The sequence below is a fragment of the Tachyglossus aculeatus genome, chromosome 21, assembly GCF_015852505.1.
Source record: "Tachyglossus aculeatus isolate mTacAcu1 chromosome 21, mTacAcu1.pri, whole genome shotgun sequence".
Lineage (NCBI taxonomy): Eukaryota > Metazoa > Chordata > Mammalia > Monotremata > Tachyglossidae > Tachyglossus > Tachyglossus aculeatus.
This window is the reverse complement of record NC_052086.1, coordinates 8,997,064-9,011,294: the sequence shown is the minus strand read 5'-3', so window position 1 is coordinate 9,011,294 and position 14,231 is coordinate 8,997,064. Positions and strand designations below refer to the sequence as shown.

The 14,231-nt window shown below is 50.0% G+C and overlaps 1 protein-coding gene across 1 annotated transcript in view; it reads right to left on the bottom strand.

Annotated features, from left to right (window-relative positions):
• The window catches only part of CABIN1 (calcineurin binding protein 1), a 192,802-nt gene that overhangs the window by 156,882 nt on the left and 21,689 nt on the right, over nt 1-14,231 (bottom strand). Inside the window, exons 15-19 of the mRNA XM_038762494.1 lie at nt 12,897-13,091; nt 9,797-10,033; nt 8,993-9,149; nt 5,789-5,904; nt 149-310 (exon numbers count right to left, since the gene is read on the bottom strand). Coding sequence (XP_038618422.1) covers nt 149-310; nt 5,789-5,904; nt 8,993-9,149; nt 9,797-10,033; nt 12,897-13,091 — 867 coding nt within the window. The remainder of the gene's footprint in view (nt 1-148; nt 311-5,788; nt 5,905-8,992; nt 9,150-9,796; nt 10,034-12,896; nt 13,092-14,231) is intronic.

The window sequence follows — 14,231 nt, the reverse complement described above, 5'->3', positions numbered from 1 at the left end:
AGGAAGGGAAGGGGAGGGGAGGGAAGGGAAAGGGGAGGCAGAGGTGGTGGGGAGGAGGAGGACGAGAAGAACGAGGATGATAAGGAGGATGAGAAGGTGGAGGAAAAGAAGAACAGCAGCGACCGTGAGGTTGAGCGAGTCCTCTTACCTGCTGCACGGAGTGTTCTTCCAGATAGCGAGCTTTGCTCTTTTTGCTGGGGAAACTGTAGAGGCAGTAAAAACACTGCTCCAAGGCCGTCTCCAGTTCCTCTTTGTAGGGGTGAGTGTCTTCAGACGTGGAGGCAGCTAGCTCCTTTTGAAGAACCCTCACCTAGCAGCACAAAATGGAACCATCCCATATCCATGAGCAGGTCTCACACTGTCAGCTATTCTTACCAATAATAATAATAATTGTGGTATTTGTTAAGCGCTTACTATGTGCCAGGCATCACACTAAGCACTGGGGTAGATACAAGACAATCAGGTTGGACATAGTCCCTGTCCCAAATGGGGCTCACAGACTTAATCACCATTTTACAGAGGAGGTAACTGAGACCCGGAGAGGTTAAGTGACTCGTCCAAGGCTGCACACAGCAGACAAGTGGCGGGACTGGGATTCATTCATTCAACTGTATTTACTGAGCACTTACTGTGTGCAGAGCACTGTATGAAGTCCTTGGAAAGTACAATTTGGCAACAAATAGAGAAAATCCTTACCCAACGGGCTCACAGTCTACAAGGGGGGAGACAGACAACAAAACAAAACAAAACAAGCGGAAAGCCATCCCATGACCTTCTGACTCCCAGGCTGTGCTCTATCCACTAGGCCATGCTGCCTACTCAGTACTTAGTAGACATGATTCCTGCCCATAAGGAGTTTAGAGACTGGAAGGGGAGGAGACATTCACATCAATTACAGATGGATATTGTGATACGGTCCACAGTTAGCTGTCTTTCTAGTGACTGTTTGTGATCCCGCAAATAACTACAACAAGGGAGAGACTTTGTCAAGGCACGGCTGAGCTCTACCTGAGGCAGTGACTGCAGGCCTGTGGCGGGGGGCGGAGCATGGAGGGAGATGGGGCTTTCTCCCCCTGTTCTACCCGGTAACGGGCCTGGACCATCAATGACTGCCATGCAGAGCCACAACTGTGAGCCTGAGGCAGATAAAAGGCGGTTTGCTCTGAATCACAGGGGGGCTTGCAGATCAGAAGTGCACACAGGGGCAAGAGCCAGGAGCAGAAGCATGAAGAGAAGCAAGGAGGAATCAAGCAGAGAGCAACAGAAGCAGCAGAAAGAAGAAGTATTGGCAGAGGGGCTCCTTTGACCACAGAATGGTATTGGACCCTTGGGTGGTGGAGTGAGTGAGCGTATGTATGTGTCACTCCCTTGCACGCTGGTAAAACTAAGTAAAAAAACTTTCCACAGCAACCTTGGTGATCAGAGGGGTGGTTTGACTTCCACTACGGGTCACCGAGGCTCACCCGGTCCAGGAAGGTCCGGGATGGTACGAGCCGGGGGCTCGCGAGAGATATGAACATAAGAGGAAAGTACTGACAAGAACACCCGACCTCCCTTTCTCAGCTGATCCTCCAAGTCCTCTTGGGCACCTTTCATGGCAAGTGGCTAATCTGGCCACTCCTCTGGTTAGTCAGCCCATCAGTCAATCAATCGCTTCTATTGAGTGCTTACTGTGGGCACAGCACTGAACTAAGCGCTTGGGAGAGTACAATGTAAGACACATTCCCTGCACAGACAAGCTTACCGTCTAGAGGAGGAGAGAGACACTGACTGAAATAAATTACGGATATGTTTATATGGACATTAATCGAAATAAATAAAATTATGGCTATGGACATAAGTGCTCTCTCTCTCTCTCTCTCTCTCTCTCTCTCTCGGGTGGGCTAAAAAAAAGCCCACTCCAGCTGGGTAGGAGATGTGGGCCAGAATCGTCACGTGTAAAACACAGGCAAGCGCAACATATGTAGTAACAAGTGTGGGCAATCTATTATCAGGTTTCAAGCTGAGTTGCCACATGGAAGGTATTTATGGAATTGAGGTAGGATGACCACTCGAAACTTGAGCTCCACAGGAAGCGGGGGAAGGAGCACTGAGAAGGAAAGGCTAATAATAATGAAGGCATTTATTAAGCGCTTACTATGTGCAAAGCACTGTTCTAAGCGCTGAAGAGTTTAGTGCAAGGGCTTGAGAAGCAGCACGGGAAAGCCCGGGCCTGGGAGTCAGAAGGGCCTGGGTTCTAATCCCGGCTCCGCGACTTGCCTGCCGTGCAATCTTGGGCATGTCATTTAACTTCTCTGGGCCTCAGTTCCCTCATCTATAAAATGGGGATGAAGACTGTGAGCCCCATGTGGGACAGGGACTGTGTCCAACCCTTCTAAACTGCGAGCCCACTGTTGGGTAGGGACCGTCTCTATATGTTGCCAACTTGTACTTCCCAAGCGCTTAGTACAGTGCTCTGCACACAGTAAGTGCTCAGTAAATACGATTGAATGAATGAATGATTGGCTTGTATCCACCCGAGTGCTTAGTACAGTGACTGCCACAAAGTAAGTGTTTTACAAATACCATAATTATTCATTATTATTATTATTATTAATGGATAGAGCCCAGCCTGGGAATCAGAAAGACCTGGGTTCTACTTCCGGCTCCGACACCTGACTGCCATGCGATCTTGGGCATGTCATTTAACTGCATATATCTGTATCTGTAATGTATTTAACTTATTTATTCATATTAAAGTTTGTCTCCGCCTCTACACTGTGAGCTTGTTGTAGGCATGAATGTGTCTCTTTGTTGTAAAATTGTACTCACCCAAGCGTTTAGTGCCATGCGTAGCACACAGTAAGCGCTCAACGAATACGAATGAATGAATGACTGAATTTAACTTCTTTGGGCTTCAGTTCCCTTATCTGTAAAATGGGGATGAAAAATGTGAGTCCCATGTGGGACAGGGACTCCATCCAACCCGATTTGCTTTTATCCCCCAAGTGCTCAACGCAGTGCCTGGCACATAGTAAGTGCCCAACTGATACCGTAATCATTATTATTGTGAACATGAAGTCATCTCTTGGCAAAATCTGGCTGGGACTGTAGGGGAAGGACAGAGAGTAGGCTGGCACAGTCCAAAAGGAGGCGACCAGCAGGATCCAGTCAGGACTCGAGTTGCCCAAGATGCGGGAACTCTTAATAATAATAATAATAATGGCATTTATTAAGCACTTACTATGTGCAAAGCACTGTTCTAAGCGCTGGGGAGGTTACAAGGTGATCAGGTTGTCCCACGAGGGGCTCACAATCTTTATCCCCATTTTGCAGTTGAGGTAACTGAGGCCCAGAGAAGTGAAGTGACTTGCCCAAAGTCACACAGCTGACAATTGGCGGAGCGGGGATTCGAACCCATGAACTCTGACTCCAAAGCCCGGGCTCCTTCCACTGAGCCACGCTGCTTCCCCGACTCTTGGATGGGTTTGCTTTTTGACCGGAAAACAGGAGGGCTCTGAAGTACTCAAGTGACTGAGGTGGGGGAGAACAGAATTTTATTTGGGGAAGAAACGGGGGTTTGGCGATTTGTACCAAAACGGACTAACTCATGAGTGTATCGCTTACACTGTGAAAGCTTGTTACGGTCAGGGAACGTGTCTGCTAATTCTGCTGTACTGAGATCTCCCAAGCACGTGTCTGCTAATTCTGCTGTAATTCCCTAGCGCTTAGTACAGAGCTCTGCACTTGGTAAGCGCTCAGTAAATATCACCGATTGATTCCCCCTTGAAATTGGACCTCGCCTCTTCAGATCTTCAAAGACAAGCATAACTCAGGTCTATCCCCTACTGGGCAACTACAGAAATATCTGAAACTTGGGTGAGCTGACAAAATATTACTCCACTTCCCGATTTCTCATGATTTCAGGAAAGCTGGATTTGATTTCTTTTTTAAACACACATAATTCCCCGTCTCGGCCACTGTTTATCACTTAAACTCCACCGCTGAAATGGTCTAGATTACCGTGCTAGGTAATGACTCACGTAAAGTAGCTTCTACATGCATACTCTGGGAATTCTCCTCTCGTTTTCTTCCGTATCGCATGTCGACAGTCAATAGGGAAGCAGTGGGGCCGGGTGGAAAGAGCACGGGCCGGAGCATGGCTTTGGGTTCTAATTCGGGTTTGGCCACTTACCGGTTTTGGGACCTTGGGGAAGTCACTTCTCTTATCCTCAGTTCCCTCATTGGGAAAATGAGGATACAAATCCCTGCTTTCCCTCTATTTAGATGTGAGCCCCATGTGGGACACGATTATCTTCTATCAAACTCAGTGCTTAGTACAGTGCTTGGCATATAAAAAGCATCTTACAAATGCCACAAGCATTATTAATGTCCCACACTATGTCTGAGAGAGACCCCTGTCTCTCATTTACTGGAAAAAACCAAATATTACCCACGACCTGAAACCTGGAGAATGCCAAGCTTTCAAAAAAAGCCCTCCATTGACTCTCCTTTGCAAACGGTTTCAGAAAATGTCATTTTTTTCTACACAACTGGCATTTACCCATCAGTCCAGAAACCCTCCAAGCCACATAAACGCCCACCAAGCTCAGCGGTGGGTGTGGGCTTCAGGGCCCTCAGATACACAACATGTACATCCCACGGAACATACCTCGCTCACAAACACACATATCCCCAAGGAACACATCTCACTCACAAACACACACACACACAAAACAGGAATATCCATACTGCCTCACCCAACCACCAAGCATGCCTGAATATCCCACTACAATCTTACACGCACCCACACATACACAAAGCAGGCAAATACACACACACACACACACACACACACACCTGGTGCACTCTATAAACATTTACACCACAAACACACACACACAAAATGCTTCACCCAACCACAAGCATGCTTAAAGCCTCCCAACCCATATCCACACAAACACCCACATATACACTGGCAGATGGACACACACACATTCCAGAAAAGTGAGGGGTCGCCTGGTGGTGTCCCTCCAGGGTCACTGGGCAATCCTGGAGTCCAGTCTCCATCCAGCTTGCAACACGGTATCACTCTACCTGATCGGGACTGTGGGCATCTCGTGGGAAAGAGAGAACTTTAGTTTCCTGTCCGACTGAACCCTCGGTGAATGCCTTCTCTCCTTTAAGTGTCACTGGGATAGTGAAGGAAAGAAAATGCCACCCAACACGGTGTTTTGGACTTTCCACTGCTATCGATCAATGATCAATTAATCCGTGGTACTTATTAATTATGGTATTTGTTCAGCGCCGGGGTGGATACAAGCAAATCAGGTTGGATACAGTCCCTATTCCACAGGGGGCTCACGGTCTTAATCCCCATTTTACAAATGAGGTCAGTGAGGTGCCGAGAAGTGATTCGCCCACAGTCACACCGCAGACGGGTGGCAGAGCCAGGATTAGAAACCACGAGTTTTTGATTCCCAGGCCCACGCCGAGCGCTTATTGTGTGCAGAGCACTGTACTAAGCACTTGGGAAGAGGACAAGACAACAGAACAAGTGGCCACGTTCCCTGCCCGGAACGAGCTGGAGGTCTAGAGGGGGAGACAGACAGACTAAACTGCGAGCTCGTTGTGGACGAGACTGTGAATGCTTGGTGTTTTACTGTCCTCTCCCAAGGGCCGAGTACAGGGCGTTGCACACAATAAGCGCTCAATAAATACGACTGAGTGGATGAATGATATAAATACATCATTAAGAATGCAGAGTGGAAAGCTACGTACGTAAGCGTTGGCGGCGGCTATTACTTACATAAAATCTGAGCAGGGCACCGTCAGAATTGCAGCACCAGGATCTCCTCCCCAAATAGTCGTGAGCGGTGTTCAGCAGCATCAGCGACGAAGGGAGCATGGGGGTGTCTGGCCTCACTAGATGAAAGGGCAGGATCCAGACGAAACACGTGAGGGCCTGCCCGACTGAAAAGCCAGGTCCCGCAATGCAACACACCAAAGCCCCTGAAGCCAAAGGCCATCTTTCCCGCACTTCTGATCAAGTCTCAGGTGGGCAAACACTTGCCCCAAAGAACTAGACTGCAACCTCGTTGTGGGCGGGGAATGTGTCTGTTTACTGTACTGTTGTACTCTCCCAAGCGCTTAGTTCAGTGCTCCACACACGATAAGCGCTCAGTCAATATGAATGAATGAACTCTGCGCCTCCCTCCTCCGTTGATGTTAGCTGATAATGAGCAGGGACATGTGGCCAGATTATAACAATAACGATGATGGTATTTGTTAAAATGCTTACTATGTGTCAGGCGCTGTGCTAAGCGCTGAGGTAGATGCAAGCTAATCAGGTTGGCTACAGTCCCTGTGCCACGTGAGGCTCACAGTCTTAATCCCCATTTTACAGATGAGGAAACTGAGGGCAAGAGAATTTTAGGGACTTGCCCAAGGGTACCCAGCAGACACGTATTGGAGCCGGGATTAGAATCCAGGTCCTTCTGACTCCCGGGCCCGAGCTCCATCCACTAGGCAACAGGAGACTTTTTGTTTTGTTTTGGGGGCATTTGTTAAGTGCTTACTATGTGTCAAGCAATGCCTAAAGCCCTGAGGTAGATATCAGTCAATCAGGCCAGATACAGTCCCTGTCCCACATGGGGCTCAAAATCTAAGTAGGAGGGAGAACAGGTACTGAATCCCCATTTTGTAGTTGAGGAAACTGAGGCCCGGAGAGTTGAAGTGACTGGCCCAAGATCACTCAGCCGGCTAGTGGAGGAGCTGGGATTAGAACCCAGCTCCTCTGGCTCCTAGGCCTGTACTTTATCCACTAAGCCGTGCTGCTTACCTCATGCCCAAGGCTGGCAAGTGACACAATCAGACCTTCCCAGTGTAGGTGGTCAAATTCATTCATTCCTTCAATCGTACCGATCGTATTTACTGAGGACTTACGAAGCACTGTACTAAACACTTGGCAGAGTACAATAAATCAGAAAATAGACACATTCCCCACCCACAAAGAGCTCGCAGGCTAGAGAGGGAGGCCGCCATTAATAGAAAAAATTACAGAGCTATACATAAGTGCCGTGGGGCTGGGACGGGGGACGAATGAAGGCAGCAAGTCAAGGCGATGCAGAAGGGAGTGGGAGATTACAGGTTATTGTGACAGATGACCCTAAAACTAAAGCAGCCAGAACAGAGCTTTGTTTTACTCAACAAACTAGACAGAATTCCTAAGGGACTTCTTAGAGTGGACGTGGAAATATCATTCCCCACCCGCCCCGAACCCCCTCAGGCCAGTGGGTAAGCAAGAGGGGGCTTCTGAGAGCTGGTGACCACCCAGGTCAGCAGCCCTGACTCCAGCCCACAAAGGCTCTTCTGTACCCCATTCCTTCCCACCCCGCCCCCATACCCCTGGACTCCCTTCTCAGCCCCCAGCCCGGGGTGCAGTTGCAGATGGGGCTCTGACTGGACATGGGAATTAGTGGGAGGGGCTGAAACTGAGATCATGGCGGGGCAGGGACGAGGGTGGCCCTCTATCGCCATTAACCTAGGGAGTGTGGGGCTGTATTGCAAACCCCCTGAACCCAGGCTGAGATTGCTTGACAAATCAACTTGGTCCCAAATGAGGGCAAGAACTCATCTTCCCACCCAAACCCTGCCCTTCCCGACTTTCCTGTCACTGTAGACAGCACCCCCGTCCTCCCTGTCTCACAAGCCCATGTCCTTGGCTTTACCTTCGACTCACCTCTCTCTTTCAACCCCATATTCAATCTGCTGTCAATTCCCGTCGTTTCAACCTTCACGACATGCTTTTCCTTTCTATCCAAATGGCTACCACGCTGATCCAAGCACTTATTCTTCCTCACCTTGATTACTGCATCAGCCTCCTTGCTGACCTCCCAGCTTCCTGCCTCTCCCCACTCCAGTCCATACTTTGCTCCGCTGCCCCGATCATTTTTTCTACAAAACTACTCAGCCCAGATTTCTCCACTCCTCAAGAACCTCCAGGGGTTGCCATCCACCTTCACATCAAACAGAAGCTCCTTACCATCGGCTTTAGAGCACTCCTACCTCCTACCTAAGAAGCAGCGTGGCTCAGTGGAAAGAGCATGGGCTTTGGAGTCAGAGGTCACGGGTTCAAATCCCGGCTCTGCCAGCCGTCAGCTGTGTGACTTTGGGCAAGTAACTTAACTTCTCGGTGCCTCAGTTACCTCATCTGTAAAATGGGGATTAAAACTGTGAGCCTCCCGTGGGACAACCTGATCACCTTGTAACCTCTCCAGCACTTCGAACAGTGCTTTGCACATAGTAAATGCTTAACAAATGCCTTCATTATTATTATTATTATTATTATTATTATTATTATTACCTCACCTTGCTTCTCTCCTACAACCCAGGCCACATACACTGCTTGCTAAATAATAATAATAATAATAATAATGGCATTTGTTAAGCACTTACTATGTGCAAAGCACTGTTCAAAGCGCTGAAATCTAAATGTCACACAGTGTTTGACACATAATAAGCACTGAACAAATGCCATAAAAAAACCAACCAAACAAAAAAACCTATTCACTGCACCTCCATCTCATCTATCTCGCCAGTGACCTCTCACCCACGTCCTTCCTCAGACCTCAAACTTCCTGCCCCTTCGTGTCCAACAGACGACCCTCTCTCCACCTTCAAAGCCTTATTAAAATCCCATCTCCTCCAAGAGGCCTTCCCAAACTCTGCCCTCATTTCCTCTTCTCCCGCTCCCTTCTGCGTCGCCCCGACTCGCTCCCTTTAGTCACTCCTCTCATCCCCTCAGCACTTATGTCCAAATCTGTCATTCATTTATTTATATTAACGTCTGCCTCCCTCCTCTAGACTGTAAGCTCACTGCGGGCAGGGAACGTATCTGCCGACCTCTGTCTAACTGCCCTCTCCCAAACGCTTCCTCCAGTGCTCTGCCCCCAGTAAGCACTCGATAAATCCCACTGATGGACTGACTGATTGAGTGAGATGGCACGGTTACCTTCTTCACCTTGACTCTGCAGTTGCTGCTGGAGGCAAAGGTTCCGGAAATTGTCTTCTTCGTGCTGGATGATCCGGTGGAGGATGATCCAGGGCAGCACCGAAGACACGGAAGGCTCTTTGGGTTCCTCCTGGATGGCCATGCTGCAATCGATGACCTGGAAACAGAGACGGGAGAAGCTGGGGTCATCACGTGGCCACCCAGTTACCCACCGAGCAACTCACTGGCCCCTTCTGTTCAGTCATTCCTTCAATCGATCGTATTTACTGAGAGGTTACCATGTGAAGACCACTGTCCTAAGCGTTTGGGAGCATACCACACTTGTTGAACTGGTGAGGAGGCCCAGAAACAGCTGTCCTTTCCTGGTTAATAATACTAACAATAATAACTGTGGTATTAGTTAAGCGCTTACAGTCCCAAGCACTGTACTGAGCGCCGGGGTGGATACAAGCAAATGGGGTTGGACGCTGTCCCTGTCCCACGTGGGGCTCACAGTCTCAATCCCCATTTTCCAGATGAGGGAACTGAGGCCCAGAAAAGTGAAGGGAATTGCCCAAGATCACAGGGCAGAGAGGGGGCGGAGCCGGAATTAGAACCCATGACCCTCTGACTCCCAGGCCTGTGATCCTCCATTGCAGATGACAGACTGCCCCGGAAAGCGTTCTAAAAAAGGAGAAAGCTCTGGGAAGCAACACCCCATGATCGGTTTCTCCCGGGAGTGCCTGGCTCCAACCCGATCCAGCCACACGCTGTTATCTCCGGAGGCTGGGATGCCTCGGCCTAGGCCGAGCCGGAGGCCGTTACCTGGATGAGGTTACCGGTGAGCCGGATGAGGGCCGAAGTCATGGCCGACTCCTTCAGGAGGCTGCCATCTGCGGACAGGGAGCCGTCGATGCCGTTGAGCAGCTGGGTCACGGTGGCCACCCACTCTTCTTTGGCGGAGGCCTCCGTCGTGTTGATCATCTGCTGGATGGCTTCGTTCAGGGACACTTCGGAGCACTCAAAGCACTGTCGGTAATCCTTCAGCTTCAGCAACGAATCCTGGGGGGTGCCGAGGAGCCTTTCAGGCCCGTCTGGTCTCTGGCCTCGAACGCCTGCCCTCTTGGTATCTTTTAGACTGTGAGCCCACTGTTGGTTAGGGACTGTCTCTATATGTTGCCAACTTGTACTTCCCAAGCGCTTAGTACAGTGCTCTGCACACAGTAAGCGCTCAATAAATACGATTGATGATGATGATGATGCCAGACCAGCATGGTCCCGCCGCTCAAAGCCTTATTGAAGGCACAGCTCCTCCAAGAGGCCTTCCCTGACTAGGCCCTCATTTCCTCTTCTCTCACTCCCTCCCGTGTGGCCCTTGCCCCTGGATTGCCTCCCTTGATTCACCGCCCCCAAACCCCACAGCACTTATGCACATATCCATAATTTATTTATTTAAATTAATGTCTATCTCCCCCCTGGACTTGTAAGCTCGTTGTGGGCAGGGAACGTATCCACCAATTCTGCTGTTCTGTACTCCCCTAGTGCTTAGTACAGTGCTCTGCACACAGAAGGCACTCAAAAAATACCACCAATTGACTCAGACGGAGTGTCCGCTCAGGTCAAAGGGCAACAATGGGAAGCAGCCTGCCCTAGTGGAAAGAGCAGGGGCCTGTGAGACAGAAGGACTTGGGTTCTAATCCTAGCTCTGCCAGTTGTCTGCTCTGTGACCTTGGGTGAGTCACTTCATTTCCCTAGACCTCAGTTCCCTCATCTGTAAAATGGGAATTAAGAGCCCTGTGTGGGACAGGGACTGTGTACAACCTGATTTGCTTGCCAAATCCAACGGCTCATACTCTGTCCTAATCCTCCTCGACCTCTCAGCTGCCTTTGACACTGTGGACCACCCCCTTCTCCTCAACACGTTATCTGACCTTGGCTTCACAGACTCCGTCCTCTCCTGGTTCTCCTCTTATCTCTCCGGTCGTTCTTTCTCAGTCTCTTTTGCAGGCTCCTCCTCCCCCTCCCATCCTCTTACTGTGGGAGTTCCCCAAGGTTCAGTGCTTGGTCCCCTTCTGTTCTCAATCTACACTCACTCCCTTGGTGACCTCATTCGCTCCCACGGCTTCAACTATCACCTCTACGCTGATGACACCCAGATCTACATCTCTGCCCCTGCTCTCTCCCCCTCCCTCCAGGCTCGCATCTCCTCCTGCCTTCAGGACATCTCCATCTGGATGTCCGCCCGCCACCTAAAGCTCAACATGTCGAAGACTGAGCTCCTTGTCTTCCCTCCCAAACCTTGTCCTCTCCCTGACTTTCCCATCTCTGTTGACGGCACTACCATCCTTCCCGTCTCACAAGCCCGCAACCTTGGTGTCATCCTCGACTCCGCTCTCTCATTCACCCCTCACATCCAAGCCGTCACCAAAACCTGCCGGTCTCAGCTCCGCAACATTGCCAAGATCCGCCCTTTCCTCTCCATCCAAACCGCTACCCTGCTAATTCAAGCTCTCATCCTATCCCGTCTGGACTACTGCACTAGCCTTCTCTCTGATCTCCCATCCTCGTGTCTCTCTCCACTTCAATCCATACTTCATGCTGCTGCCCGGATTATCTTTGTCCAGAAACGCTCTGGACATATCACTCCCCTCCTCAAAAACCTCCAATGGCTACCGATCAATCTGCGCATCAGGCAGAAACTCCTCACCCTGGGCTTCAAGGCTCTCCATCACCTCGCCCCCTCCTACCTCACCTCCCTTCTCTCCTTCTACTGCCCAGCCCGCACCCTCCGCTCCTCCACCACTAATCTCCTCACTGTACCTCGCTCTCGCCTGTCCCGCCATCGACCCCCGGCCCACGTCATCCCCCGGGCCTGGAATGCCCTCCCTCTGCCCATCCGCCAAGCTAGCTCTCTTCCTCCCTTCAAGGCCCTGCTGAGAGCTCACCTCCTCCAGGAGGCCTTCCCAGATTGAGCCCCTTCTTTCCTCTCCCCCTCGTCCCCCTCTCCATCCCCCCGCCTTACCGCCTTCCCCTCCCCACAGCACCTGTATATATGTATATATGGTTGTACATATTTATTACTCTGTTTATTTATTTATTTATTTATTTTACTTGTACATTTCTATCCTACTTATTTTATTTTGTTGGTATGTTTGGTTCTGTTCTCTGTCTCCCCCTTTTAGACTGTGAGCCCACTATCGGGTAGGGACTGTCTCTATGTGATGCCAATTTGTACTTTCCAAGCGCTTAGTACAGTGCTCTGCACATAGTAAGCGCTCAATAAATACGATTGATTGATTGATTGATTGATAAGCTGGTATCTATCACAATGCTTAGTATGGTGCCCTGGTGCATGGTAAGCACTTAACAAATACAATAAAATAATGTTTAATAGGCGGGCTTGGCAGTAAAAATAATATCAACCATAGTCTTTGTTAATCATTTACTATAATAATAATAACTGTGGAATTCGTTAAAGCGCTTACCTACGTGCCAAACACCGTTTTAAGCGCTGGGGTAGATAAAAGATAATCAGGCTGGACACAGTCCCTGTACCACAGAGGGCTCACAGTCTTCATCTTCATTTTACAATAAGGGAACTGAGGCCCAGAGAAGTGAAGCGACTTGCCCAAGGTCACACAAGAGACAAGTGGCGGAACCGGGATTAGAAACCAGGTCCTTCTGACTCCAAAGCCCAGGCTCTATCTGCACAGCCGTGTAAAGTACTAGCACCAGTTCTCTCTGGGCACTATATTCTCGGGCCCTGCTGTCTATCTGGTGTCTTTCTTGGGAAGGAGAATCTCTACCATTCAGCTTCAGAATGAAATGGGAGAACTTTTCTCTCAGAGCCAGCCGACGGCCACGGGGTAGTGATGTCCTCTCCGCCTGTCTCAAAGAGTCCCTTCCACGGAGACGCAGAACAAACCTGCAGCAAGAGGAGCTGGGCCGGCCTCTCTGGAATCGAAATGACCAACTCCAGATGTTTGGTGCGATCGTAGGTGCTGGGGCAGAGCGTTGGGCGGAGCAGGCTCACTACAGCCTTGTGATCCCCAGCCTCGTACAGTCGCTGAATCTCCTCCAGGGACTGGCAGCGTTCCAGGGACTTCAAGTTTTTCTCAATCTGGAAAAAAAAAATCCAAAACCGGACAGTTTCACACCGACGCCTCAGGGTCCAAACTCCTCCTCCAGCCTCTGGACATGACCAGCTTTTGGAGAGAGAAAATCCACAGCCCTGAAACGGAGAGAACACCATCCCTGCTCCGCCACTTATCTGTTGTGTGATCTTGGGCAAGTCATTAAAGGCCTCTGGGCCTCAGTTCCCTCAACTGTAAAATGAGGATTAAGACTGTGAGCCCTATGTAGGATAGGGACTGTGGCCAACCCGATTATCTTGTATCTATCCCAACACTTAGAAAAGTGCCTGGCACATAGTACGCGTTTAACGAGTACCACAGTTATAAGTATTATTCTATTAGGAGAGACTTTCTTATATTAAATGCCACTCTGCTGCCCAGATGATTTTTCTACAAAAAAGTTCAGTCCAGGTCTCTCCACTCCTCAAGAGGTTCTGGTGGTTGCCCGTCCACATCCGTGTCAAGCCGGAAATCCTCACCATTGACTTTAAAGCGGTCAATCACCTTGCCTCTTCTTCCCTCACCTCACTACTCTCCTACTATAACTCAGCCCATAAGCTTTGCTCCTCTAACACCAATCTTCCTGTTGTACCTCAATCTCGTCTATCTCACCACCTTCATCCTGTCACTGGCCTGGAGCAGCCTCTCTCTTCATATCCGACGAACACTTACTCTCCCCCACTTCAAAGGCTTATCGAAGGCCCATCTCCTCCAAGAAGCCTTCCCTGACTAAGCCCTCCTTTTCTCTTCTCCCAGCGAGTGGTGGTATGGCGGATATGGAGGAGGAGGGAGTCCCAGGCTAGGAGGAGGATGTGGGGCAAGGTGTCGGTGGCTAGATAGACGAGATGGAGGTACAGTGAGTAAGCAGGCTCTACAGGAGCAGAGGGTGCAAATTGGGCTGAAGTAGGAGGTGAATGAGGTGAGATGGGGTGGGGTAAACGGAGCGCTTTAAAGCCAACGGCAAGGAGTTTCCGTTTGATGCAGAGACGGATGGGCGACCACTGGAGGTTCCTGAGGAGTGGGGGAACACGGACTGAACGTTTTTGTAGACAAATGATCCGGGCAGCAGAGTGAAGTAGGGATTGGAGCGGGGAGAGACAGGAGGCTGGGAGGTCGGCAAGAAGGCT